Raw genomic sequence first — 27898 nt, 5'->3', positions numbered from 1 at the left:
TGGTGGACCCAAAGATTGCTCTGCTCTGCCCTGGTCACACTGCTTCTAGTGGGCTGGTTTCAATCTGGTGCCTTGTTAAAAAAAGGATGTCAAAAAGACTGTTTTCTGCAGAATCCAGAAATGACAATAATATCTCCGCCAACAATATTAGCAGCAAGACCACCACCGTGTACCAAATGCTTATCTTGTGCCAGATAGTGGACTAAACCATGATCTATTGTCTTATCTGATCTTTAAAACAACTCTTTTACAGATGACAAATCTGGGTTTATCGAGGTTAAGTAATAAGGCAGGTATTTGTTAGTCTGTATAAATTTGCCCAGGAAAAGGAGGGAGGTGATGCCCCAGGGAACGCTGCACCTCCTCTGCTGATGGGGGCTCTGGACCACGGCCTTGGCTGCTGGGATGGAAGAAGCTGGATTACCACGGGGACATTTGTGTGACACTTTCTGATCAAGAGTGACAACCCAACTCACTTCAGAATAACATAGGTTTATGTGGAAAGATTTTAGTGATGTGACAGGTATGGCTCGCTCATGGGAAGTAAGAGGTTGAATCTCCAGAACTGGGAATGTGGGTCCCCAGATGGCCCTCAGCTACACCCACCTTGCACTCACTCTGACTCTGGTGGTTTTGACGGCCTGAGAGGCATGCACTGCTCAGGCCAAGGCCCCTGTGGGTGACTTTGTAGGGCACTGGGGAATTGTGTCCTTTCTTATACAGTTTGCCAGAAATGTGATGGCAGTAGACTGGGCCTCCCCAGGGCAGTCCTTCAATCAGCTGGTAGAGGGGGCCCAACAGTGTGGAGAGGATGCTTGTTGATCAGACGGACTGTTTGGAGCTGATGTTGTGAGATTACTGAGTGTCCCAGACAAGTTTATCCCATCTGGTTATTACATATTACCTATTGTACTAATACACAGAAAAATGCAAACTATCGATATAAAACAAAACCAGTTCATTCAAGAAGCCATAGATGCAAGGTTAACTAGGACCCAATGTAACTTGTACGTTTTCTCTAGAGTAGTGGCTTGAGCCTTGAGGACTTGCCTGCCTCAAGCCATATCCTGGGAAGCTGACCCAATGGAGACTTAACATCTCAAGGGTGAATTCATCTTCCTGGGTCAGAGTTGGTTTGGGGTCACATGCTCCTGAGGTCCCTAAAGACCACGTGAGCTGCATTGCGTCCAGCGGCTCCCATGACACCTCCTCCTGGAAGGGAGTCTCCCATGAAACAAAGCTGTGCTCACCCCCCTCCCACCCCTCCGCTCCGCCATGGGACTTGCTGAGGCACCAGCCACAAAGCAGAGCAGGGACGCCTAAAGGGTGATGCTGGGGCCGTGGGTATCAGAACCACCTGGGATGATTATTAAGACAGATCCTGGACTCCCCTGCATCAGTGCAGGAAGGGCCAGGTGCCTGGTCCAAGCAAGTGGCCCCCTCTCTCCGCCCCCCAAGCCTGAGAGCCAATGGGCCAGATGGCGAGACACCCAGCACGTGAAACTAGAATGAGGGATTAAGGATTCGAGAGGAAGTCATGGAAGTATGGACCCTGTCTGGGAGGCCAGGGCCCACATAGCTCAGAGGAAGCATCTATATGAGATGAGCTTCCGTGGGGTCAGTAGGCCTGGGAGGGGAGCAGGGAAGAATTTTAAAATCGAGAAACTGAACTTTGCCGATCCTTACTGGTCTCAAATACGGATGGGGAATTTAGAGGCGTGGGTCTTACACAACCCACCGTGGGAACTTGGAGAGTTGCCTCCACTGGGACGTATCCCCAGGCCTCGTGGGGAGGGGGCGAGCTAACCCGAGGGTTGTGGCCGGAGAATTCTCAACGTGGGTGATGGCTTGTTCTCCTGGGAGTTCCCTCCCTCTCACCTCCCCCCTTGTTTACCCTGCTCCCCTGTCTGCAAGCCTCTGCCAGCCCTCGACGCCTGCACAGGGTAGTGGGACCGAGGGTCACTCACCAGGATGGGCCCCACTTCCGCAGAGATACAGGCCCCGGACAGGGCAGCGGTAGCTGGAGTGCAGGGGCACAGGGCGGGCAAAGTACAGCTGGTCCAGGGCCATGGAGCAGTGGAATATATTCTGCAGGAGGCAGGGCCACAGTCGTTAACATAGGAGTGTTACAGTCTCCACCCGTTCCCCTCCCCTGTTCTCCAAGGAAGGTTCTTCTCCTTCCAGGATGTTTTCTCGGGCTCTCGTGATGCAGAATGAGGAGGGGAAGAGAGAGAGTAGGCACAAGTCCTAGGGCTGGGAGTGAAGTTTCCTAGAGGCATTTTTCAAGAAGGAAGAAGGGTAGGGAGCATCTTCAGAGGGTAAGGGGACTGAATGGGAAAGAAGAGGGAGATTTTAAAGATGTTGCTGTGGACTATGAATCCCCCTCACTCTGCTTGAAAAACAGAGGAAGTTGATTTATTTTGACTGCTGGCACATGTTTCTTTGGCCAAGACACCCAGCTGAGCTTGTGCCCTGGGGTTCCAAGGTCACAGTAAATGGCAGATGGATACTGGGAGCTGAGCGCGGTTCCGCCCCACTGGCCTGGGTCAGACCAGCCGAGGAGGGAGGAGGTGTGGGGGAAGGGGAAGGGCACACCTGCGGGGCAGGTCTGGACAAGAAGACCAACATCTGCTGGACATCACCGTGGGGATGGCCTTCACCTGCCCCATCAACGTGTCCCAAACTGAGCTCGTCCTCTTCCCTCGAGTCGGCTCCTGTCCCGTCTTCCCTGCCTCCGTGGATGGCGTCACCTCCCCCTCCTTGGCCTTCAGGTGGACCCTTTACATCCCCTCCACCCGTCCTCTGCATGCACATTTATCAAGACTTCTCAATCCACCTGCCCAAGCCTTCCGCCTCCACCCTTTCCCTTCCCTTCCCACTGCCTGGCCTCCCTCACTCTCTATCCGGCCCAGCGCTGTCCAGTAAATATATAACGGGAGCCACACATGTAATTTTAGATTCTCCAGTAGCCACATTAACACTTAAAAGGAAACTGGTGAAATTAATGTTAATAATATATTTAATTTAACCCAATTAAATGATATATTTAATTTAACCCAGTAGATCCAAAGTATTATCATTTCAACACGTGTTTGGTATTAAAATTATTGATGAGACATAGTACATTTTTCTGTACTCGGTCTTTGCAATCTGGGGTGCACTTTATACTCGAAGCACATCTCATTTTGGCCTGGCCACATTTAAGGGCTCAATAGCCACACGAAGCTAGTCACTGCTGTGTATTTGACCTGGCCTCCTGCCCCATCCCCCTGCCTCCAGGCTCAGTGAGTTTTTGATAACAGAAGTGTGAGCACATGCCGCCTGGGGGAGGGGAGGTCCCTCTGAAGAGAGGCAGATGGGAGGGGCTGACATGGACATCCAGGCGGAAGGGCCGCAGTCCTGGTGACCTGCTCAGCGGGTGCTGCCTCCCCTCACTCCTCCCTCACTGCCTAAATCTGACCGTGTCTCTGTCCCCTCTCTGCTGTGGTCTCTGCCTCTGTCCTCTCTTCCTGCTGAAGGCTGGGTGTGGAGGGACAAGATAAAGCCGAGCGGGCATGCCAGGGAGTCGGGGTACAGGGAGAGTGTGACGAGAGACCCCAGTCCTGTACTCACCCCCCCCAGGAAGCCCAAAGACTCTCTCCAAGTCAGGGGGTGTGAGGATGTCTCTGCCCACCACGGAGCGCTTGAAGCCAGGGGCATAGGCCTCAATGCAATCACACACTGGGTGCCAAACACAGGAAAATGACATGGTGTTAGGAGAAAGAAGAGGCGTTACGATTGTACAGCTCGGCATATTTACTAAATTCATTAAACTCTACACCTAAAATGGATATTTCTTCATATGCAAATTATACCTCAATAAGCAAAAAAACAAATACAGTCCACAGGCAAATAAACAATTCATTACAGAGGCCAATGGGTGTCAGGCTAGTCGAGCCTCCCACTCTTTTCCACCTTTTTACTCCAACCCTAAACACTTGTCTCCCCTTGAACATGCAAAAATTTCTTCACCTCATTGCTCTGCTCAAGTTATTTCTTTTGCTTGGAATGCACTTTGCTGCCTGGTCAACTCCTATTCATCCTTTAAAACCCAGCTCAAATGTCCCTTCCTTTGGAAAGCTCTCCTGTCTGTCTGGCTCACAGCTTCCTCCTTTGGTTCCCACAGTCCCTTGTACTGTGAGATTGGTTTGTTAGTCTCCCCCGCTGGTCTGTGAGCAACCTGAGGGCAGGAACTGTGTCTTTTTGGCTTTCTTCGCCCAGGGCCTGACCCCAGCAGTTACTCACTGTGTTGATTTAGGTTTCCCTGCGTACTCCTCTCTCCTTGACACAGAACTTGCAGGTGTTAATCCTGAATGGGGCAGTCAGGAGGAGAGGAGGCCATTCCGGACGCTCGGCCAGCTGTCACGGTGGAGCCAGGGCGGTCTAGCCCTCCTTACCTCTGTCTGCGTGAGCGTTTCTCTCCTGCTCGTCCCAGGCCTTGCCTGCAGCCAGTGTGTAGGGCGTGTACTGAGTGAAGAGGGAGATGACGTGGCAGCCGGGGGGAGCCAGCGTGGGGTCCAGCGAGGAAGGGATGCAGAGCTCAATCATAGGTCTGCGTGCGACACGGGGAGGAGAGAGGGTGGGGCCTGCAGAGCAGCACCGGCCCGAGGGAAGGGGCTGGGGAGCCACTCTGAGATGACGGGACAAAATGAAGGCCTGAGATGGGAGGATGCCGGGGCCGGGCCCATGATCTCTGTACGGTCATGGTGGTGTTTGCCTGCACGGGCTCGGTGACCACCGGGACAGTCCAGACCACGCACGGGGAGCTCCCTCATCTCCAGGCCCCTGTCCCCGGCCAGACCTGCAGGCTCCGGGCTCTCCGGTCCCTCCCAGGCCAGGGCGGTGAATGAGCAGCGGTCCCTGCCGTCCCACCACACCTCCTGTGCTCTAACCAGGGGCTCAAGTGTCTCCAGGGCCCCCACCTGTGGGAAGGCAGGCCATCCATGGCGTCTTCAAAAGCCCGATGGAGAAGGAGGGTGTCCTCACAGTTGAGGTGGATGGAGCACTGGTGATGGGGCAGCGGCTGGCCCTTGGGAGCATTGGGGGCCGCCAGGAAGTCAGGCAGCCTGTCGACAGCCACTGAGGGACCAAAGAGGAGGGTCAGGGCCCAAAGGCCTGTGTCCTCAGCCCCCCAGGGTCCTCTATCTCTACCCATCACCTGCTCACCCACATGGTGGACTGGAAAGAAAAAGTATGAAAAAGTGTTTCACCTTCAAACTGGGGGGCAGGCTGTGGGGCAGGGGATAGAGATGATGATGCAGGTCAGTCTTTCCCAGACATGGAGATTTCTCACTCAGATAACCTCAAAAGAAACAGCTCTACAATCTGGTGTGCCTCTTACCATTGATCTTGGTAACAGGCGACTGGGTGTCCAGCTGGGAGATTCTCTCCACAAACTCCTCAGGAAGCCACTCCTGAAAGAAGAAGGTTCTACCCTGGGGGTGGCCAAGGCCCCAGGGGGCTGCTTTCCTCCTTTGCTCAGACTGGTCCCTCAACCTCTACTGCTGGAGACCCTCTCCCTCCCTCAGAGCTCAGCCAAACCACTTCCTCTGTGAAGCCCTCCTGGACCCCTCCCGCTCAGCGCTAACCACTTCTTCCTTTGCAGTCTGCCAGCGTCCTGGCTGTAAACGGCCCACACCAGCTCCTGCTACGGATATGGCCCGTGGGCTGCAGCGTCTTTCACCTCTGGTCTGTAAGCTCTTGGAAGTCTTGATGATCTCAAAATTGTCTCAAGATGCTTTTGAACTGATGTTTGCTGAATTTGATTAGTGGAATCACTCAGAAAAAGTGGTGCCTTGCCCCCAAGAATAATCCCCAAATCGCTGGGAGCTCCATGCTCATACACATATTATTATATCTTTGGGGGACAGGGAAGGTGTGATCAATTGCAAAAACTGCCCCAAGTCCCCAACCCTCCTTGTATGCACACCCCTTTTTATTGCCCTCCCACTGTGACTGAGCTTGGCCATGAGACAAAGCTAATGTTAGCAAATAGGATACAAACAGAAGCACTTGCGTGATTGAGTTTGCTCAATTTTGCCTTTCGCCAGATCTGGACTACCGTGCCGGGGGATGAGAGACACATGGGGCAGAGCTGCGTCATCCTGGACATTCTGACAGAGACCGCTGGATTAGCCACAGCCATCAGCAGGGCCCGCTAGTGACCCGCAGCTGCTGGAGGATTGCATGAGTTAGCCCAGATCACTTGAACTCAGCCAAGATCAACTGATTTCTCCCGCACTGTGTGCTAAATCCGTATTTCTTGTTATATGCCCAGAAGCTGTGTGGTTGTTATGCAACATTCATGTGGCAACAGATCACTGACACAAACAGTGGAATTAGAGCTGGTTAGAGGGGAGAAATCAGGATAGTAGGAAAGCTGTAGAAGTAACTCTGGGTTGAAAGTCAGACCTGAGTTCTAGCTCTGGCTCTGCCAATTGCCAACTGCCTGGCCTCGGTCCCCTCACCTCCCCGGACCTTTCCCCTCACCTGTGAGGCTTCTTTGCTCTTTGCTCCCTGCCCGTTAGGTAAGGAGAGAAGACAGATTTCCCCACATGCGGAGAGACTTGGCACTCGCATCTCCCACCCTGATGCAGCCCTGGTCCCCTTGATCCCTCCACATTCCAACCCCAGGCAGACATCTCACCGCCACCACCAGCCTCACCTGTGGCGTCAGCTTCAGGAAGGTGATCTGTGGCGACGCGTTGGACAGCACCACTTTGCTCCTCACCTCCGAGCCGTCTTGCAGCACGACTCCTTGAACGCGCCCTCCACTGCTCACCTGCACCTTAGCCACTGTCTAAAGCCACGGGAAGGAGCCCCCAGGATCCCCGGGCAGGGAAATGCAGGTTGAGTCGTGGAGGATTTCCGCTGTCCATGTTGCTCCTAGGCACTCACGCCTCCTCAACCCCGGCCCCGATTTTCTGCAGCTCCTGGTGAGGCGTTAGCCCACCCCTCCAACGCAAAGGCTCAGCCCAAATGTGGGATAGTGGCTGCGAATTCAAAGGGGGTAGGCAGAGGAACTGGGACCTGGCTGACAGCAGTACGGGCTGCAGAGCCCGAGCTCCTCAATTCTGAGCCCAGCCTTGTCCATCAGTAAAATGAGGGACCCTCCAACTCCGAGACTTTGTTCTACTCTAAGATCCTTGCCAAAAATTGGAGTGGGGTAGAGGGGCTGTTCACCTTTTCAGTGAAGACACTTGCTCCGTGTGCGGTGGCTGAGCTTGCGATGGCGTCGGAGAGGGCACCCATGCCACCCTGGACGTAGCCCCAGGCCCCCCGCATCCCCTCCAGACCCCCCATCACGTGATGGAGTAACACATACCTGAGGACAGATCATCAGAATCAGTGGCTGGAGGTGGGGTTTAATCTCCTCAGAGCTCTAGGTGCAGAGAGTCCTTCCCGTCCTGTATCTTCAGCCCCTCCCTGCCCCCATCCAGCCCTGTCCGACTATCCTTTAAATGAGCTCGAGACTCTTGCAAGAGCCCTTTGCTTCCCATTCTGCATCCTCTCCCCCTGTAAACGTCTGGGGGCAGAGCTTTGGTTCCAACAATGTGGCAGCGATGTCCAAACCCGCCTCTCCAGCTCTCTCCTGAGCGCCAGCCTGTACGCCCAGCTACCCACAGATATCTCCACTGGCGTGGCTTTGGGCAGGCATCTTAAACCCATCCCCTTGTCCCCACTCCCCGACCTGTTTCTCCATCAGTCTTCTCCATCCCAGTGAATGGCACCTTCAGTTTCCAACAGAAAACTGGGTGTCAGTCTTGCCTCCTACTAGGCCCTCACCACCTACATCGTCGAGTGCCTCCCAAGGAACTTTCCAAGGCCCCACTCCCTGCTGCTTCCTCCCGGGTCCAGGCCACTCTCTTCTCTTTCTTAAGTTGCTGCAGTAACGTCCTCCTAATTGGACCACCTTCTCCCACTCGTTCTTCCCTGTAGACCTTTCTCCACGTAGAACCTGGAGCCCAGTCTCAAAACTCAGCTATGCTCCTGTCACTCAGCTCTTTTCAAGCCTTCACTGGCTTGTCGGTGCTCTGAGGGCGATGGCCAGTCTCCAAAACTGGCCTTCAGGGCTCCTGCCTGCTCGTCAGCCTCGTCCCTCCCTACACTCCCCCACACCCCGCACTCCTATTAAGCCAAACCTCTCAGTGCCTTGAATAGATCATATAATCCACTTGCAGCTCCTACATTTGCACATGCTGTTCCAGAATCTAGAAACCCCTTCCTCCCTCTTCTTTTATTTGGCTAATTCCTGCTGTCCTTAGAGTCTCAGATGAAACATCTCTTCCTCTCTCCATTCCACTCCTTGCTCTGTGTCTACCTCCCCCATTAGGATTTCAACCCCATTCACTACCGTGTCCCCGGACCTAGTCCCAAGGCAAGTGTTCCATCGATATTTATTGAAAGAATTAATGAAAAAACAAATGACTTAAAGGCCCATTTCACAAACTGGGCAGTAGCTAAGCCTCCTGAATACCCACAGAGAAAAGGACCAGAGGCCCCAGCTGGAAAATCTAAATTGGCTGGTTGATCTTGGCCAAGATGTTGCAACTGCTGCCAACTCCCACTTTTCCATGGCCCTGGGGAATTTGGGGCTGGCTTAGTGTGTGTTGAAAAACCACTTCCAAAGTGTGCTCTCATCCCTTCAGAGATAAGCCACACTGACAGCTTCTAGCTGCATCTTCTGGTGGTGCACGGGAAATGGCCCAAGACTCGGCAGCATCCTCTATCCCAACACACACACACACACACACACACACAACACATGCACAACACACACACAACACACATACAAAACACACAAACACACAACACACACACAAAACACACACACACAACACATGCACAACACACACACAACACACATACAAAACACACAAACACACAACACACACACAAAACACACACACACAACACATGCACAACACACACACAACACACATACAAAACACACAAACACACAACACACACAACACACAACACGCACACACAACACACACACAACACACACAACACACACGCACATACAACACGCACACACAACACACACACACAACACACACACAACATACACACACACACACACACCCCTCCATTCCTGCTCCTATAGGGGCTCATTAAATCATACAACAACTACACACTTCACTGTGTCTGACCGCCCCCTCTCGGATGAGGCTGTCAGCACACCCCCTGCTCACAAGGAGAAAGGCAGCTTCCCATCCATGTGAAGGTATCTGTGTGTGTGCGAGTCCTGGAAGCCAGGGAAAGGGTCTGCGGGAGAGGGACAGGCAACAGGGCTTTGTGGGAAGGGAAGAGATGATAGGTAGATAGGTAGATAGATAGATAGGTAGGTAGATAGGTAGATAGATAGATAGATAGATAGATGATAGATAGATAGATGATAGGGAAGAAGATACTCATGTTGAGATATCACAGGAAGCAGGACAGAGGTGTTTCTACTGAAGCAGTAGGGAGTAGTGGCTAAGAAGAAAGACTCGGGCTGGGGTTGGGGGGAGGTCAGACAACTTGGGCTGGAAATCAGCTCTGCACTTACTCGCTGTGTGACTTTGGGAGGGATACTTCCCTCCTCTGAACCACGGCTCTCAGATGTTGCTTTGAGGCTTAAATGAATCCTGTGTGAAGTGCTTGGCTCCTGCCTGGCTCACTGGGTGAGCTCAAGGAACGATAGTTATCGCTCTCCTGGGGGAATCTGCTCCACGCCTGCTGCCCCACCTCACCTGCCACACTCACCCACTCCCCGGAATGTAGGGACTTGTCATGGCTCCAATCACAGCATCCGTTGCTAGAGTAGCTTTTAGAGGCTCAGACTCAAACCACTGATCCAGCACCTGGGACAGCAAGACAGCCAGGAGAAGGGCTTACCTCGGGAGCAGAGGCCCCCTCACTGCGAGGTCCAGCCTGAGGCTGGGGAGCCCCTCACCTTGACAGCTGGAGCTGTGAGGACCTGGTAATACTGGGGCAGCTGGGCTCCCAGGATGCGACCTAAAGGAGGAGATCCATGAAATGTAAACTGAGACAGGCAAGAAGGGAACACTCATCCATAATGTCTCTGCACCTGTCTCTTTACCTGTAAACTGGGAGTACAAAATACCCTGTACCCCTAAGAGCTATTGGGAGGATTAAACGAGGTAAGCAGAGCATTTCTAAAGCATTTCCATAGGCACTTAATACATTTTACCTGTTAGAATTATTTGTGGGCAATTTTTAATTTGTATCTTATTCCCCTACTTTGAGTTCTATAAGGCCGCACCCTGGGAAGCAGCAGCTTGGCTAATCCATTCCTCTGATACTGATTCAAACTATCTCCGAGAGTAACTGGGCACTAGGACCTTGAAGGCAGAGGTCATGAACCCTAGGCATTGTAGCCCCAGTGCCCAGCTTGGTGCCTGGCACATAGCAGATGCTCGATAAATATTTACTACATGAATGTTTATTGTATGACGCTCCTTGGACTGGTAATCTGGGAGGCGATGTCTACTTTTGGCATATTTGGTAGATTCTACTGGCTCTGATCCTTCACCCCTCCCCGTGTCCACACACTTTGCCATGTAACTCTGCACTGCTTCGCTCCCTAGCTAAGTTGACCACCCTGCCCCTTGATTCTGGGCTCAAACGATTTGCTTGGCCAGTGGAATGTTTACTGATGTGATGCAGTCAGAGGCTTGAAACTGGCCTGCACATTGGGGCTTGCCCTCTGTGCTTCTGTCATTGACATAAGAAGGCCACGCCTGGACTAACCTGTGGCTTCCAAGAAGAGGATTAGAGGCACCTGGAACAGAGCTGCCCCAGCCACAGACACATGCATGAGACCAGACCAGATCAGCTCAGCCCAGCTGGGATCAGCTGAACCATGCAGACACTTGAGAAATAAATGTTTATTTTTATATGCCACTGGAATTTTGTAGTCTGTTATGCAGCAATTTTGTGACCACAGCTAACTGATGCAGTATTTTTCTAGAATATAGAAGCTAAACTGGTTTTTGTACCCTAGAGGAGTGGTAGAAAATAATAGCAGGTTTGGTGAAACTTCCATTCTCATACCCACGGCAGACATCACTAATTCATCACAGATATTTTTCTTGCTGAGCCCAATAACCTAGCATCCTTCTTGTATGGGGGCATCTCTTCAAACTCTCTTGGTCCCATCTCTCATTCCAGCCCTGCCTATGGTGACGAGCTCCGTGCAGGCTCTGGTCAGCTTCACACAGTGCAACCTGACAGCATCCCGCCTCAGACCTGAAGATGTGCCTCTTCATTTCTTCCCTGGGGCTTCTCTGGCACCATGACAGGACACCCACGGGAACCCGCTTGGCACCCATGGATGCACAACCCAGAAGTTAATGCCTCATGTGGGAGTTAATACCCCAGGGGGCAACCTCTGACCACTGGGGGACAGAACCCAATGGGTAAATGTTTCCCCTTTCTTCTCTTGGGCATGTCCTCATGTGCATTTCCTAAGGCTTCTCAGAGGGAAGGACCTCTGAGAAGGACCTCATCAGCCACAGTGGTGGCCAGCTCAGTAACGCACCATGGTATCGACTCTCCCTCTTTCCCGTTTCTCCTCCTTTCCCTGGGATCCCCTTTCAAAATGAACTACTTGCACATAAGCCTTTGGCTCAGGCTCTATTTTTAGAGCACGCCATCCTAAAACTATGTCACTTAAAGTGCTCCAGGTGGCCCCTATTAATCGATGGCAGTTGGCAGCCTGCCTTGGAGGTCCAGGCTTACATCCAATTGTGGAGAAAATGGGCTCAGTCACATGAAGGTGCTCATCATGCCCAGATGCCTGCCCTTGGACTTACCCGCCTGCAACAGGGGCTTGAGGGTGGAGAGCGACTTGAGCCTCTGCAGCAGGGAGCCCCGCTGGAAGGCCTCCATGTCCACCGGAGCTGCGTCCAGCAGAGGGTCAATGGCTAACGCCAAGCGATTCATGAAGGCTTCATATTTGGGAAAGGCCTGGAACAGAGCTCCGAGTCAAGGCCCCATTGGCTAGAATCCCACAAAGACACTGTCCGCATGCTTGGCCCTCCAGCTGCCCCATGTGGCCTGCTGCCCCCCAGCTGAGCCTTGATTCCTCAGGCCTCACGCCTAGCGTGGCTCAGCCTGGCTGTGCTGGGTTACTCCCAGTTCTAGGTCTGTGCGCTGATGTCAACACTAGGGGAGGTCAGAGAGAGCCTGGGTAGTAGGAGGGCCACCATGTAGTGGCAGGGACAAGGGGGATGATGTGGGCCAAGACCAGTCGTCAGCCACGGAAACCTCAAGTATCCTAGGAAGTGGTCTCTGTGATAAACCAAAAACCACTTAAAAGTTTCCCTTCTCTGTCCTGTCTTTCTATATCTTACTGATAAAAGTAAGCTCTCTCTGCCTGTATTCTAGCACGCTGACTGTTCCTTCCTGGGCTGCAAGTCTCCCGCATCCTCTTGTCATCAGCAGGGACAGAAACTTGCATCCCTTCACCCCACAACCTCCCGCAACAGAATCCACTTCGACAGCCTGGTTATGACCCCCAGACCCCCTTCCCTGGATGGGCGACAGGAGCAAGGATGGACGCCCGTGCTACCTGAGGCCCTGTCTTAATTCTCAGCCGAGAGCTTTTAATTTTTGGTTCATCTAGACTCATGGATATACCCATGGAACTTCAACAACTGTTACATAAAGAAAAGCTCTGTGTTGAAGTACATTGGAGAATCTTGATTAAAATGAAGGTAAACAGCTTTCTCTGCAGCAGGTCTTTAATGTGACAACGTGCAAAGACAAAACCAGAATTCAGCTCCTTACTTTCCACAGTGGGATGTGGCCTCTGCCTCCTGCTCCTGTGGTCACCAGCACACAGGGCCACGGCCACACACGGCCAAGGCCACTGCTCTATAGGCCCAGGGACCTGGCCTTGTCCTGAATCCTCTCTAGTGCATCTGAGACAAGCAGGACTTGGAAGAGAGGGTGTAGGCAGCGGACCCCAACTCACTGCACAAAAGAATCACTCGAAAAGCACTTTTTTTGGTTGACTTGATCATCAGCCAGTGTTTGGAAACCACTGGCTGAAGAGAGATGCTGTGTCTGTGGTTTTCTCGGTTTTACCCAGTACTAGATTAACACAACAAAAAGCAACACACATGGAAAAAAAAAACAAACAAAAAAAAACCCAGGTTCTTCTTATAAAAATGTTTCCACCAAGATATGAGTTAATGCTATGCCTTCAGCTTGTATCTAGGCTTGGTACAAAAAATGGCCATTCAAAGAATCTTTTTATATCTGTAAAACCAATCGCACCGGGCCCGTTACATTCAACGACTCATCTAGACGAAGCTACCCAGCAAATTCCTCACAGTGCAATCCTAGGAAAAGAAATGTGCCTTCTCCATCAGATGTGTGCGCTCCCTTTCACCAGACCTGCTCGCCGTCATGGACACATGCTTGCCTTGGGCTTCCAGGGGATGATGCCAAAATAAATGAATATTTATTACGATGCTCTTGTCCTAAATTCCTGATCTGGTGTGTTCTATCCTTAACTGTCTCTGATCTCCCCTTCTTCTTTTTGGCCTTCATGTGCTTTAATATTGATGAGCACTTGGAATTCTGTCCGAAAGCAGGAGAGGTAGAAAGCACATAGAGCATAAGGACATATCACCGGACTCCCTTCTGAAGTTCAGGCGGAGGCCACCTGAACAGTGGCCTCAGGCTGAACACACACAGGTTTGAGAGTCTCCAGTGCTCACTGGTCTTAACCACTGTCCTCCACCCCTTCTCTCTGCAGTGCCCAAGATCAAAGGCTGGCACAGACTGGAGCCCTCCTAGGGCGGATGAGGTGGCCTGTCCACGCCCTTGTGGCCTTTGACAACCTGCTCTAGGACAACTCCAACCAAGCCCATTTTTTTTCAAGAGCAGCCACTGGGCTGAGATGGAGGAGATTAGTCTCTGGTCATCTTCCCTACCTGGGCATCCTTCCGTGAGAACTGGGCAATCTGCTTCTGGTTTTCTGCCATGTCTGTGCCCAGCAGAAGGGACCTGGGCACCTTGCCCGCTGTGCCCTCTTCCAGCATAGGTGTGAATGAGTGGGGGTTTCGAAGATGAAGCCTCAGCCCGTGTTTCTGCAGAACACAGATAGCACAGGTAACATTTGAAGGGATCTGCCCATGACCCTTCTCTGATTGTGTTTGTGTGACCACTTAGGTACCTGCATGCAGGTTCCCAAGGCCTGTGGTCCTGGTTCCCATTTTGATACAAGTGTATAAAAAGCCCTCTTGCGCAGGCACCCTATGGCAGACCATACCACGCCACCCCACCCAGTGCCAGGGACTGTACTAGGGTTTACAATGGTTACATCACAACAGCTCTGTAAGTATATCATCCTCATTGTACAAATGCAACAGCAGAGGCTCAGAGAAGTGACATAACTTGTCCAAGGTCACATGGGGAGGTGGATCCTGGTTTCGAAACCACACCCCTGTGACTCCAAAGCCCTGGCTCTCAGGGCTAGTCTTTAAATGCCCCCATTTCAGAAATAAATAATTAAAACTGAGAAAGACACAAGAAAGCCACGGTCATGTGAAAATCCGTATTTACAAGGTGGATAAATCATTCACATCAGAAACAACTTATTTACTTTGCAGACTCATTTACTCCAGGGTCACTTTAAATGGAAGTTCCCTTGATGCGTTGAAAATATGATTTGATTTACAAATATTTGACTAGCACACAGAACTTTCCAAGAGTACATTTACTTCTTCAAAGAAGGTGGAGATAAAACAAAAAGGGCCTGTGCTACCTCCACAAATAAGACTTACTGCTCCCGCTAGAGACTTCTTTTTTCTTAAACCACTTTATTGAGGTATAATTGACATACAAAGAGCTGTATGTATTTAATGTGTGCAACTTGACGAATTTGGCGTTTAGAGACTTCTTTCCCCAGATACTTGGTCTGCTCCCTCACGTCTTTGAGGTCTTTGCTCAAATGTCACCTGAGTAGCAAGTTCCCCACCCCCACCCCCTGCCCCCGAAATGAGATCTGTGAGCAGAAGTTTTAGGAAAACACGAGGAAACCAAAAGAGATCTTTCCAATAATTACAGCAGAAGCTTCCCCAAACCACAGGTGTTCCAGATGGCAGGATCTCCACGGTTGAGCATTCTGTGGAGGTGAGTCTGAGCGTTGGTAGGGGCAGGCTGGGAGACCCGCAGGATTCTTTCTAACACTAAGATGGGGAATGCCTTTGATTCCAAACTGGAGGAACTTCCAGCTTGGTTCTTCTTGATACAGTGAACTCTTTACTACCCAGGTGGCGTCGTTAGTTCCTCTGTGTCTCTCACCCTTGGCATCCCATCCGTCACCAAGTCTCACAGCTCAGCCTCCAGACCTGGTCCACATCCCCCCGCCCTGACTCAGCCTGAGCCACCACCTCGTGAGCCACCGCCCTGCGACCACGGCTGCTTCCACCACAATCCACACCATCCAGCAGGTGCTATGACCTTTCATAAAGTCATAAATCCCATCACTCCACTTCTCGATCTAACACCTCTGCTGTCTGCCCCCTGCGCTCAGGATAAAGCGCAGGCCCTTCCTTACAGCGCGCGAGGCCCTGTCTCCTCTGGCCCCTGCCCCTCTCTCACACCATCTGCTGCCTCTCCGCCGGGCACTGTCTGCTCTGGCCACATGACCTTCCTTCCCCTTGGGCCTGTCCACCTTCACTTCCCTCTGACTGCAACGCTTTCTGCTCAGATGGCCACAGGGCTGGTGACTTCTTGGCATTCGAATGCTAGCTCAAACGTCACCCCTTCAGGGAGGTTTTCCTGGTCACCAGTCCAGGCTGGACCTCCAGTTCCTCACTGTCACATTGCTTTATTTTCCTTTCTTTAGGTGGCACTTACTTCTCCCTGAAGTCCTCTCACTAAGAGCAGAAGCCTTGCCCGCTTCCCTCACCACCGTCTCCCCACACGCCTCTCCCAGGGCCTGGCACAGGGCAGGTGCTCAGAAGCATTTGCTGAATGAATGAATCAATAACCTCCGTCCACCGAAAAAGGGACCCAAGAGGATCCCAAGGGTTGTTTCAAGTCTCAATAATTGAACAGGATTAATTTATTTATCTGATTCCAGGACTTTCTCTCATAAAGGGAGCCGTTGTTATTCTTGATGGTTTTGATGATGTGGTGTCAGAGTAAGAAGGGGCTGTTAAACCACCATTAGATTATCCCCGTTAGGTGTGCTCAGATCAGGCAGTTTCCCTCTTGTAAAAAACAAAACGCTTCTGATTTACCCATGGGATTTCTCAGCATCTACAGCCATGCTGGCTGGAAATTGCTGGAAGGGACAAGCCGTGTATTAGGGACCAGAGAAATGGGAGATTTAAGGGGTGTGGGTCTCAGAGTTGTGCTCTGGGGTCCTCCTGCTTCAGAATCATTGGCTCCTGGGCCCACCACAGTCCCACAGAATCACCCTTAGTTCCTCTGAGCAAGAACCACTTTCCCACCAGTTGCCCAGATTGTTCTGAGGGACCTGAAAATTTGAGAGCCCTGCCTTAGAGAGATTTCCGAGGAAAGCAGGAGCAAAGGGATGGGGTCGGGAGCCAGAAGGTGAGTGCAGGGCGGGAGGGAGGACAAGGGGGTGCCACTTGAATGAGGTCAAGGCTGGTCCAGGGAGAGTTGGGGAAGGCAGCTGCTGGCTGATACAGGATGAAAGACACCCCCTCACCTCCAACACATACTCCCAGGGCAAGAGCTCCTTGTCTGGATCCCACGACTCACTGTGGGGCCACTGTAAAAGCAAGCTTACTATCCAGGTGGATAGAACTGGGAGATGATCTCTTCGACAGCTGGGGAAACTGAGACTTGGAAAACAGGTCCAGTGAGGCCCCAAGCAGGTTGGCGGAGTCATCCTCTGGCTCAAGTAGAGCTCAGTCTAATCGGGTACAGGCCCACAGTGGGAAGGTCTGTTAGGAAGTAGCAGGCCACAGGTTCTTCTGGAGCCTCAGTTTTCTCAACTGACAAATGGGCGTAATATTGGGTTGGCCGAAAAGTCCGCTCGGATTTTTCCATAACATCGTATGGAAAAAACGAATGAACTTTTTGGCCAACCCAATAATACTAGCTGACAGTTGTCGAGCACTGACCATGCCCCGGGCACTGCACTAATGATTAGCAAACACCAACCACTACAACAGCCTTATGAGGCAGGTACTATTACATCTCCATCTTACAGATGAGGAAGATGAGGCACCACCAGGCTAAGTCATACAGCTGGTAACAGCAGAGCAGGGATTCAAAACCAACCAGTTAGGTTCCGGAGTCTGCAATCTCAGTCCCGTGCTATACCGAGGCCGGAGCTGCTGGAAGAGCTTATGCCTGTGACCTGGTCCACTGTCATCGGCAAAGTGCCTGGAGGTGCACGAGGCTGAGCTGGGTGGCTATCAAGGTGCCCACGGCGGCGGCACCTCACAGAACAAGGAGGAGGAGTCAGTTAGACCTGGCTCAAGCTCTTGGTCACTTCCTAGTGTGTGAACTTAACCCCCCTGAATCTCGGTTCCCTCATCATAAAATGGGGACACTACCTGCTCTTGTCTCACAGACGAGGACCAAGTGACAGAGCATGAAAGCTCGTAGCCCAAGATGTGACACTGGTAAAATAAATGCTCTTTCTTATTGTTTTGGAAACAGAATATTCCTAGAAAGAGGAAGAGTTGCCCTCCTATAGGTATCTTCTGAGTTGTCAACGTCCTGTTAAAATAAGGTACCCCGCACTCCGGATGGGATTAGTTCTGTGCATCATGCAGCCGGACTGCTTCCTCCCTTGATCTGAGCACCGTTCTCCTATTAATGCAGCCCAAGATCAGAGGTCAAAGGATATACTCAATTCACTTGGGAGCTGCTAGTTAAAGGAACCCTATGAGAATACCATTTTCAAATCAGTAACTTTTTTTAAAAAATAAAGAGAATAATTACGTGAAAATTTCTGTTCTGTGATCCTCAGCTTTCATAAATTAGATTTTTCAAAAGGAGGGTCTACCCCCACCCCTCCCCTCACACTTGCCACTCTGCATAATTGGTGTGTCTGAAAATTGCCTTCAGCTATCGTCTGGTTTGGACTGAAGTCCACAGACCCATTCCCAGGCCTTGGCAGGGTTTCATCCAGTCCTGGCTGGTGACAGGTGTGTGCTCTCTCTCTGTGTCTCTCTTAGGGGCTCAAAGAATAATTTCTTTAATGGGTGGCAGTGGATTAATGTCTTATTAATTTAAAATTTAGGGCAAAGTTGGTGCTGAAGTGTCATCAGCGTCATATACAGATGGCACAGGGGAACTTTTCTCCAAGTGGTGGGTGACAGAGGCACCGAGCAGGTAAAGCTAAGTGGGCTCCCGGAATGCATGACCAAGTTCGTCAAAGAGGCAGTGAGGGGGTGAAGGAATCTGAAAGAGCGGGGGGCAAGACTGTGGACCAAGGTGAGGCTAAGAGGAGTCGACAGAGGCAGACTGTGAGTTCTCAGGATGCCCTCAAAATGGCCCAGGAGCCCAGAGAGGTGAAAATCCCCAAGGCTGACTTCCTGCTCAAGCTGCCGAGGACGGTGACAGGCTCTCACGTGTAATGAGGGCAGAAATCAGCTCAGGTCCTAAGGCAGCTTCGCAAAGTCAGATGCCCAAGGGTCCTAGCAGGTTTCCTATGGGGGCCGGACAGACCCCGGGAAGTGATGTGACAAAGCAGAGCTGGGACCGAATCCATGTAAAGGGCCAGCCGGTACAGCATGTAGGAACATGGGCCTGATGTTGACAAAGCTTGTTCTTCGAGAGGTTTGATTTGTGTATGAAATTTCCTGATCTTTAAGACACCGGGTGGGCCAGACAAAGCCCATTTGTGGGCAGGCACTACGGAGACCATGGGAGATAGACACATCCTCGGAGGGAAGAATAGCAACTGCCCACTTCCCCAGCCTCCAAGCCATGGAGCAGGTGGACACACACACACACACACACACACACACACACACGCTCTACCTTCAGCTCCAGGTCGGCGTAAATCTGTGGTCGTAGCAGGCTGAGAAGGTAGGATGCTCGGGAGAACTTAAACCCTGAAAATGAATCGGATGAAGTCAGTAAGCGGGGGTCACCGGTGGTCCCCCCCACGCCCCTCACCCACCTCCATGGCTCACCTGGGATTATTTCCTCTGTGACAGCTGCACCCCCGATCACGTGGCGTCGCTCGAAGACTGCCGTGTTCACCCCCAGTCTCTGCAGGTATGCCGCCTGGGGCGGGACACACAGGGCCCTCCCTTTACCCCTGGGGGCTGACCCGCAGTCTCAGGGTCCTCACCACAGGGCTGACTCAAGCTGCACCTGCCTCTGAGATGCCCTTCCCCCTGCCACCCATAAATTTTTACCCCCCCCCAGATGTTCTCTAAGACCTGACATGATTGCCCCTGCCCCTCCACTTCCCAGCCCGAGGTGACCTTCCCTCCTGCAAGGTCCGGTGCCTCTGTGAACTCTTGCCCATCTCCTGGGGAGGTGGGGTGGCAAGCCTCGCTCTCCTCACTGGCCTGAGCCAGGAGGCACGGTGAGCTTGCCTTGTGAGCGCTGAGCCAGACCGCCCAGGTTCCACTCCCCTTTCTCTTTTCTGCTGGGGCGGCCTCAGTACCTAATCCATCCAGCCTCAGTTTCCTCATGTGCAAAAATGGGGCTGATGATAATAACACCCACTTTGACTGCTTCATGGGGCCGCTGTGAGAATTCTCTGAGCTGGTCCCTAGAAGGGGCTTACACGGGGTCCCTGGCACATGGGACGTGTCCAATCAATGAAGCCATGATTATAGCACAGCCTTATTTTGGGGAACAAATGATGTGGGGGGGGGATTAATTTTTCTCTAGCACTTAGTGGAAAATCAATAAATATTTGTTGAACTGAACTAGTCCTGAGTCTACAGATCTAAAATGCTGGTCCTCACACCAAGACAGCTACCACCCTCAAGGTGACAACAGGGATGGTGTAGCGCTGAAGGCAGACTTCTTAGAAAGTTCGCTTGGCGACTACAATGCGCCAGACACCGTGCGAGCATCATCTCATATGATCCACCCTAGAGGTCGGCACCGTGGTTCTCCCCATTTCCTGGAGGAGGAAACCGAGGCTCAGTGAGGCTAATAGCTCAGGATCACGGAGCTGATGAGTAGAGGTGTCAGGAACTGAACCCGGGCGGTCTGGACCCAGGATCTACACTCCTGACACATCCTAACGAGAAAGGAGAAAAGAGCAGCCCAACATGATGTTCAGAAGGTGGCCTGGCCCTCAGAGGTAAGCCCTGTTTCTCCCATTAGACGTGAACAATCTCACAATGATGACTGCAGACAGGGATAATCTAGACCATGACAAAATGGGACAGAGCAAGCCCACTTCACAATTGTGTCTAAGCACAAAGGAGACAGGGTCTACTGTGCCACCACAAACTACCAAATGCCCCCTCTCTCGGCCAAGGTGAGTGACGCTACGTGTGCACCGTGACTGCTCTCCTCACCCTAGTCTCCCCTCCCCGCACACACGGTTACTGAGATGCCTGCTCACAGGGCTGCCCCCACTCTGACAGTATCCAATCTAGAGCCAACCCCTACTTCCTTAGGCTCTCCCCAAATCAGCCAACCGAAATGCACGTCCTAGAGTAAGTTCTTCCTATACCTCTTATCCTGGGATGCCCCACGGTGTCCCCATGCTCACCATTTGTGTAAGGCTCTATGAGCCGGGTCCTTGGGGCACATCGTCTATTCCCTTCACCTCAATTCAGTGAGGGTGGGCATTTTAATTCTCATTTTACCATGGCTCAGAGAGATAAACTGACTCGCCTTAACCTTCTCAAATGGAAAGTGGCAGAGCTGGGGACAAACCCACGTTGGTATTAATACAAAATCAATGTTTTAAATTACTGATCGGTTGAGTTAAATAATGTCCCCTGTGAAATGTTCAAGTAAAACTGCTATGTCAGGGAAAGTCTTAAGATTTAACACAGGTCTCCTGGCTCTCCATGTTGCTGAGCCCCCTGCATTGATATTCTAGAGCGGCCCCTGCTTCAGGAAGATGCTCCATGTTAGGCTTGTGGCCTGAACCCCTCTAGCACACACTGTGGCCTCCTAGGGGTACATGGACTCTGGTCTGAGAAGCACAGCCTTAGGGTAACCCTGGCCTGGCTCAGCTTGGGACCCAGAAGTCACCTGTGCTGGGGCAGGGCCCTGCTTCCTCTGCTAGGTCGGCTTCCTCGCTGTCTCCAGGGCACACTTTGGACCGTGTATAGCTGCTGTGTTCCCCAGGTTGGTACCTGGCCTAAACCTAGCTGGGGAACATGGGGTCTGTACACAAGGACAGCCCACCATCTGGAGTCAAAGGCCCCCCAGCCCCAGTTACCTGACCCTCCAGGCTCCAACCTGCCTCCCAGGCTATGCCCATTACACACTTTCCCAGCTATTTATCACCTCGCTTTTGAAAGGTCATGGGGGAAACCTATGAGCATTAAGGAGAGGAGAACAAGGGAGCCCCTGATATCCTCCTTAGTAACTGCAGATGTCCATTCGAGCCAGCCGCTGGTCAGCACCAGGGCGCGAGGACCAGCCGGCCTTTCCTTCTCCCCCTCGGCCTTCATCCTGCTGGCTTCCTTACACTCCTGCTGAGGGCCACACACCCAGGGACCAATGAAGAGGGGCAGAGTGGGAGGGACTCACAGCCACCAGCCCGTTGTGTCCTGCAACGAGAAGGAGGAGGGGGCAGGAAAGCGACAGTGGTCAGCGGGCAGACAGACACATTCCTTGAGGAGTGTGGCCACCCACCCCGTCCCCATGCCCATGAAGATCCTGGAGAGGCAGCAGAACTTGGGGGACCCCCTCACCTGTACCTCGATGTTGGAACAGCATCTAGCTCAATGCTGTAAGACACCAGTCTTTGGGGAGTCAGAAAACCCTGGTTCTTGCCAGAACTGAAAAAAGTCCTGTCACCCTGGCTTGGCCAGTGGCTCATGCTGGAGTGTGGACAGGGAGAAATCCACAGTCATTGGATGAAAACTATCCCATGAAGCCTCGCATTGCTGGACTTCTGGCACTTGGGGATGAGCGGGTGACTGTCAGAGGGAGTGTGACAGTTGACTTGCAGGGAAGAGGGGGAGGCGAGGCTGTACGGTGATGCCGGATGTCCGTGACTGGCATGGAATCACCAGCCGTCCGGGTGAGTGCTGGTCTTGTGGACAGCTGCCGCCAGGCACGGCTTGTTGTGCCCAAGTGTGGCTCACAACAGCACCCCAGAAGGGGCGTCTCTGTCAATTCCCAGCGTTCCCCAAATAAAACAGGAAAAGCTCAGAATGAATGAAACACATACGGCTTTGACGTGCGCTAGAGGAGCTCGGCGCGCTTCAGGGGTGCCAGCTGACTGGGCAGATTTGTCTATTATAAAGTTTCTCTCCAAAAATTTTAGGCAGGCTGCCCCTGGGGTAGGAGCCCTGAAACTTGGCTTGGGATCCCACGTTCCACACCAAGCCCACTGCCAGCAAGTGCCTCTCCAGCTCTGAGAAGCTTCAGGATCACAGGAGAACTCAGGTAAACACCGATTCCCCAACCCCTTCCCAGAATCTACTCAGCAGGTTGGGGGCATGGACCAGGACGCACTTCACAGAAGCTCCCTGGTCATTCTGATGCAGGTGGTCTCAGACCCACAGGCCGAGCACATGGGGCCCTGGGGTTGGGGCCTGCCCTTTCCTTAGTCTCAGAATAAAATGCAGCAGCTGGAGAAGTCCTCGATGGGCAGAGAACAGGCCCTGGTTGCTTTCAGGGAGGGGGGCCAGGCCTCCCCCGGGACACATGGCACATGCTTCTCTTTGGTGGTAGGAAGTCACTCTGAGTCTTCAAAGATGCCAGAAGATAACTATGTTCTCTGAGCGCCAACCTGAACCCAGCGTTGACTCTAATAAAAGGCTCAGCCATTAAATTGACAAACATCCCCAAATAGGAGGCAGCAATGACCCACATGATGGATTTCTCATGGCTGAACTGGTTTTGTTTTACACTTTCCACATAGAGACCCCCAGAATTTTCGAGGTCATTGAGCCAATTTATCATCCATTAAAGGAATCTCTGAAACGGAGTTTTTTAAACCTCTTTGACCATGATCTGAGGAAGAAATGCATTTTACTGTGTGACCTGACACCACCCCCCTCCAAATAAATGTATTTCACAGAAACAAAAGTTTCAGGAACTAATATTAAATCATGTGATAAGCATGTGATGATCTACTTGATTATATTTCATTTAAAAATGCTGATTGATATAGTACTATTTTTAATATGTTTTTGATAATTTTCTTAAGAAAGTTTAAAAAACATGACGAAAGGGAATCATGAATGCATGGATTGCAACCTGAAATTTGGAAAGTCCTGCTCTCAAATACATATGACAAATTAAAGGCAGACTGTCCTGGGCTCATCCTGGCTTCTGCTGTCTTCCTCACGTGTAAAAACAGAGGGCCTGCCGGACCTGCAGTGTTGAAGGGAGGATAAGCAGTAATGCATGTAAAGCACCTGTCCCTTAGCAGACAATAAAACGTAGCTGCCTTTTCATCAGTGCTGATCATAAATCTTGGAAAACTAATAAAGGCTTCCAGACAACAAGGTCCAGTTCAATCATCACATGTAAGCCCACAAATGCACAAACAGACCTCAAAGGGCAAAGGTCGAGGATCCAACAGCCCAAGTTCCTCTGCCCTCCCCCACTCCCCCACCCCCAGTCCTGGCTGAGCCTTCCTGCGGCTTCTGGTGACCTCTCCTTTCCCCTTGAAGGAGTCTTAAGGGGTGGGCTCGGGGCTCAGCTTATCTCCAGGCCAGACTGCAGGGTTCCTTATGCAGCAGGCACGGGGGAGCTCTGGAGAGAAGCTGTCTGAACGTGGGTTCTTGAATGTGTGGGCTGCAGACACCTCCATCAGATCCATTCCAAGTGTTGGTTAGATGTGCTGACTTCCTCAGAATCCTAATCAACAGGTAGGGGGCCCAGGAACTGCATTTTAACAAGTTCCTTGGGTCATTCTTAGGCAAATTTAGTCAAATGACTAAATCAGGGTCCTCTTTAAGGGGGCTCCCAGGTTACCAGTGTGACTTCACGGAGCAGAGATAATCTTTATCTTAGAAGATGCCACTGTGTTCCTCACTCAGGCTGGAAATGCCTTCAAACCAGCAATTAGAGAAGCAATGTCAAAGAAAAACTCAGGCCTGAGACTCACACACTTATGGCAATTCACCCAAGTATCTGGGGACCTACGATCAACCCTCTCTGCCAAGAGACAGCAGGGCTGGGCTGTCACCAAGGGCAGGAAAGGTGGGAGGCACTTCCATTTCCTGAGCCCAGTCAGTGGGGGCTGGAGCAGGAGTCCCCCAGCCCTGGAAGTTGGTGAGATAGTTGCCAAACGCAGCCCCTGGTAAAAAATTAAATTACATCAACTTACAATGAAATAATTATATTAAAAACAAAGGTAATAAACACTCAAAGCTTGTCACTTCCTAATTGTTTTACTTTGCTTTAACGGTTGGCTATGCTTTCACGGTTATTTCCCTCTATAGACCCATTCAGGGGCCGTGCTACATGATGATCCTTGGCTGCATCTCTCTCCCAAATTCACCTTTGGTGACATCATATTGGTAACTTTGAAAAAGGCCACAGTGGGAGTATTCACACTATGGAAATCTGCAAACATTACACACCAGGGCTTGAGTTATTATGTTTTTGGTTGTCAGACTTAAGAAAGTGATGGAGAACCTGCTAATAATGTAGATTAAACTTAACGGCAGTTGTGTCTGTAGCTGTTACATTGTGAAATGGTGCAAAAAATCGAGGAACTGTTCTTCCAGTGTTCGAAAAACATTATCTGATTGAGCAAAGTCATTCCCATCGTTGAGGAAGGAGTGAAGTTCAGACAAATCTTTCACTTTCTTTCTGCTGTTTAAAGTAAATACAAATATCAAACACAACATTCCTTTCAGAACTATTTTCATTTGTCAAATTGCAACCACAGGTTGGTTACTGAGTTTGGCAAAAGTCACATGTACTTGGTAAGAATGGATTGGCTACCTGGAATTTAGGGTATTGTATTTTTTATCTGCAAAACTGTGTGCTACACTTCTTTTACTTCCATATTTATAATAAACTTACGTATGGATATATATGCACACATTTTCCCTGGAGAGGTGACTGGTAAACATTTGCCAGCACACGGCTGCTCTTTGTAGGGGTAAAAATGAAGAAATGCCCCAACAGGGACGCAGCTTTAAAGCTGTGTGACGAGCGTGTCCTTCCAGGCCTGTCACGGTTGCTCTGTATAAACCCAGTTGGAAATAATGTCAGAAGCTGAAATTGGGGGCTCTGTGTGAGTGTGAGTGGAAGGGCCCGAGGAAAGGCAGCCTGGTCCTGGCCCGCAGCCTCACACACTCGCGGTGGAATCAGGTGCCCTGCAGCCTGGGGCTCAGCAAAGCATAGCAGGGTCCCTGCAGCAGGTCTCCCACGTACCCAGGCAGGCAAGGCAACAGGGGCTGTCACCCTCTGCGCATAGGCAGGAGCATCTCTGGGACTCATTTCTATTTTTTCCTTTATGCTCCCCTTTATGGAGCAACTGCAGTGTCCTCGGCTGGGGCGGTGGGGGGGAGTCTCAGTGGTCAGGTGGTGGTGACCAGAACTCAGGGCACTTGGGGCAGCTGGATTTCACACGTCTGTTGTCCCAGGGCTCTTTCCTTCCAAACCTTACGTACCATATGCTTTCCAAGAATATGGTGGCAACTAGCTAATTTCACAGGAGATACATGGAAACCCCTTAATTCACCTAGTCCTCCCTGGTCACTCTAGATGGGAAGACCCAAGCCCGGAGAGGGCAAGAATCTGTCCCAGGCCACACAGTGAGTCGACAGCAAAGCCAACCCCAGAACCCTGGCATCTGCCCGCAGACAGGTGCGCTTTCCACACCAGCACCTGCTCTCATCCCAACTCCTGGCCAGCTTGTGCCAGAGTAGAGGGACGCGAGGGGCTTCTGAGTGGGGCTGCCCTTCGGCCCCTCAGCTCCAGCCCAGCCCACTTTACCTGCTCCTATTACCACCGCATCGTACTCCGGTTTCAGACGTCCCCTGGCGTCGGAGTGAGCTCGTCTCCAAGCGGGGCGGGGAGAGGCGCCCACGGCCCTGCAGAGCCCTCGGCCACATGCAGCCATTTCTGCCCCGGGCTAGGCCAAGAATTTGCTTGCAAGCAGCTTTTCGTGCCTCTCCAGGCAGGGGGAGGAGCAGGGAGAAAGCAGGAAGAGAGGAGGAGCCGCAGCCCAGCTGCCGTACTTGGCCCTGGGCCATGACTAAACAGGGGACGCTGAGCTGCCCACAGCCCAGCCTGGCCCCGTCCACACCAGGCCGAGTCGCGGGAGGTCACCTGTTAACCAGGCAGAAGTCCTGCGTCTCCAGGCCTCCGGAGAGTAATCACCGTGCTGCTAATTCTCTAGGGCTCCTGTGTGCCAGGCCCTGTGCTGACCATGGTCGTGCAGCCCCTCGTGTAAGCCCCAGACGAGGGGCACTGAGGCTTGGAGAACGTGCGTGTGTGTGTGTGTGCGTGCAAATGAGTGTTCCAAAGGCCTGTCTCCTCCCCTGTGCTGTCCTGCTTCTGGTTAAGGAATTAAAGGTCCGGGATGAGCTGCGGGTGGGAATCCAAGTAAAGAGAGGAACTTGGGTCAGACTCTGCTCCAGCTTCCCGTCCCTCCAGCTTGTAGGGGGGTAATTGCTCTATGTCCACAGCAGGCTCAGGGACCCGCTGCCTGAAGGCCTCTGGGGCGGGCCCTCAGCACTATCGACACCGGGGCCTCAGCAACACTGCGGTGGGGGGGGGGGCATCTGCCCCTGGGGCCCCCAGAGAGCCACACGTCCTTGCCCAAATGCTTAAACGCCATCCACTTCACAGGCTGGCGCACAGCTGCAAAGGTCTGGGGGCCAGTTCAGTCCTCGTGATTTTGGGGGTTCGCCTGTTTCTTTTGAAGGCCTGACCATTTCTCTTCTGTGTTTTGGTACCTTTCCCATTTTCCAAGAATCCTCAAGGATTAAAGACCGCACCTGTAAATATCTTTGGTTTAGTGCTTACTATCCTTTGGCCTGTCCTGAATTAGGAGCCCCTTTTGCTCCCTGCCCATTGGTTAGGACATTCCTCTTATAGGAAAAAGCACCCTAGGGGTTGGGAGTTTCTGTACTACTCTGACATCTAGAAACCCATTATTAGAAGTACATCTCAAAATTAGGAGAGTATGTTGCTTCTAGGTAAGAGGGACTTCTGGGGACACTTCTACTCTCGACTCAGACACCCCTCCACACGCCACATAAAGTTTACACCGTGTGTGTCTCTGCTAAAATCTGAGTCAGCATCTTCCCTCCAGTGTTATTTATAATATTGAAAAACGAGGGGGACTGGTTAAACTAGACATGTCACTTCATGCAGCTGCTAAAAGCGAAGGGAAAACATTAGGTGACAGGAGTGAGGATCCTAAACAGCAGTGGGCTTGTACACTTAGTCTTCCCCTTCTGCTCCTCCGTACTTTCCACGATCATGTCATAATTCCTGTCCAGAAAGTCACGATATTAAGGAGCAAGGCAGTCCCAGTCACCTCGTGACTCTGTCCCTCACCACCACCTTCTGCGGACTTTAGCCCGCGGTGTTGTTCTAGCTCCTTCGGTACCTCCGTCCCGGCAAGCTGTTCACTCAACAGGAAAGATCAGTGTGCTCTCATGAATTTCAGCTCGAGACTGAAGGCACGGAAGGCCTGGCCACTGTCTGGCGTCACACGCGCACCCACCGCCTCGCTGCGCCCTGTGCCTCTGCCCCCTCACTTCCCTCTGTC

The 27898-nt window shown here is 51.8% G+C and overlaps 1 protein-coding gene across 2 annotated transcripts; it reads right to left on the bottom strand.

Moving 5' to 3' along the window:
* Positions 1 to 476: 476 nt before the first annotated feature.
* On the bottom strand, positions 477 to 26387 carry PYROXD2 (pyridine nucleotide-disulphide oxidoreductase domain 2). 2 transcript variants are annotated; one of them, XM_036828977.1, is made up of 16 exons: positions 26113 to 26387; positions 21671 to 21752; positions 19188 to 19281; positions 19033 to 19106; positions 13992 to 14147; positions 11862 to 12015; positions 9980 to 10041; positions 9790 to 9887; positions 7222 to 7363; positions 6704 to 6838; positions 5381 to 5453; positions 4962 to 5118; positions 4437 to 4591; positions 3614 to 3720; positions 1968 to 2088; positions 477 to 1212 (listed from the first exon to the last, which is right to left on the bottom strand). In XM_036828977.1, exons 1-16 carry the CDS (start codon positions 26370 to 26372, stop codon positions 1142 to 1144), a joined length of 1941 nt encoding a protein of 646 aa, XP_036684872.1. In that variant the 5' UTR covers positions 26373 to 26387; the 3' UTR covers positions 477 to 1141. The 2 variants fall into 2 exon arrangements, with proteins under 2 accessions (XP_036684872.1, XP_036684873.1); XM_036828978.1 differs by having other exon boundaries at positions 21733 to 21752; positions 26113 to 26284.
* Between the last annotated feature and the right edge of the window lie 1511 nt (positions 26388 to 27898).

The sequence above is a fragment of the Balaenoptera musculus genome, chromosome 16, assembly GCF_009873245.2.
Source record: "Balaenoptera musculus isolate JJ_BM4_2016_0621 chromosome 16, mBalMus1.pri.v3, whole genome shotgun sequence".
Classification (NCBI taxonomy): domain Eukaryota; kingdom Metazoa; phylum Chordata; class Mammalia; order Artiodactyla; family Balaenopteridae; genus Balaenoptera; species Balaenoptera musculus.
This window is presented reverse-complemented; position numbering and strand designations above follow the sequence as displayed.

What these genes read in the sequence shown, in the direction of transcription:
- PYROXD2 (XM_036828977.1), bottom strand. Translation starts at nt 26,372, where the DNA reads ATGGCCCAGGGCCAAGTACGGCAGCTGGGCTGCGGCTCCTCCTCTCTT. An exon ending in TCTCACGGAAGGATGCCCAG is followed by an intron (nt 12,016 to 13,991) that starts GTAGGGAAGATG and finishes GCTCTGTTCCAG; the next exon opens with GCCTTTCCCAAATATGAAGC. An exon ending in TCCTGAAGCTGACGCCACAG is followed by an intron (nt 5,454 to 6,703) that starts GTGAGGCTGGTG and finishes TTCTTCTTTCAG; the next exon opens with GAGTGGCTTCCTGAGGAGTT.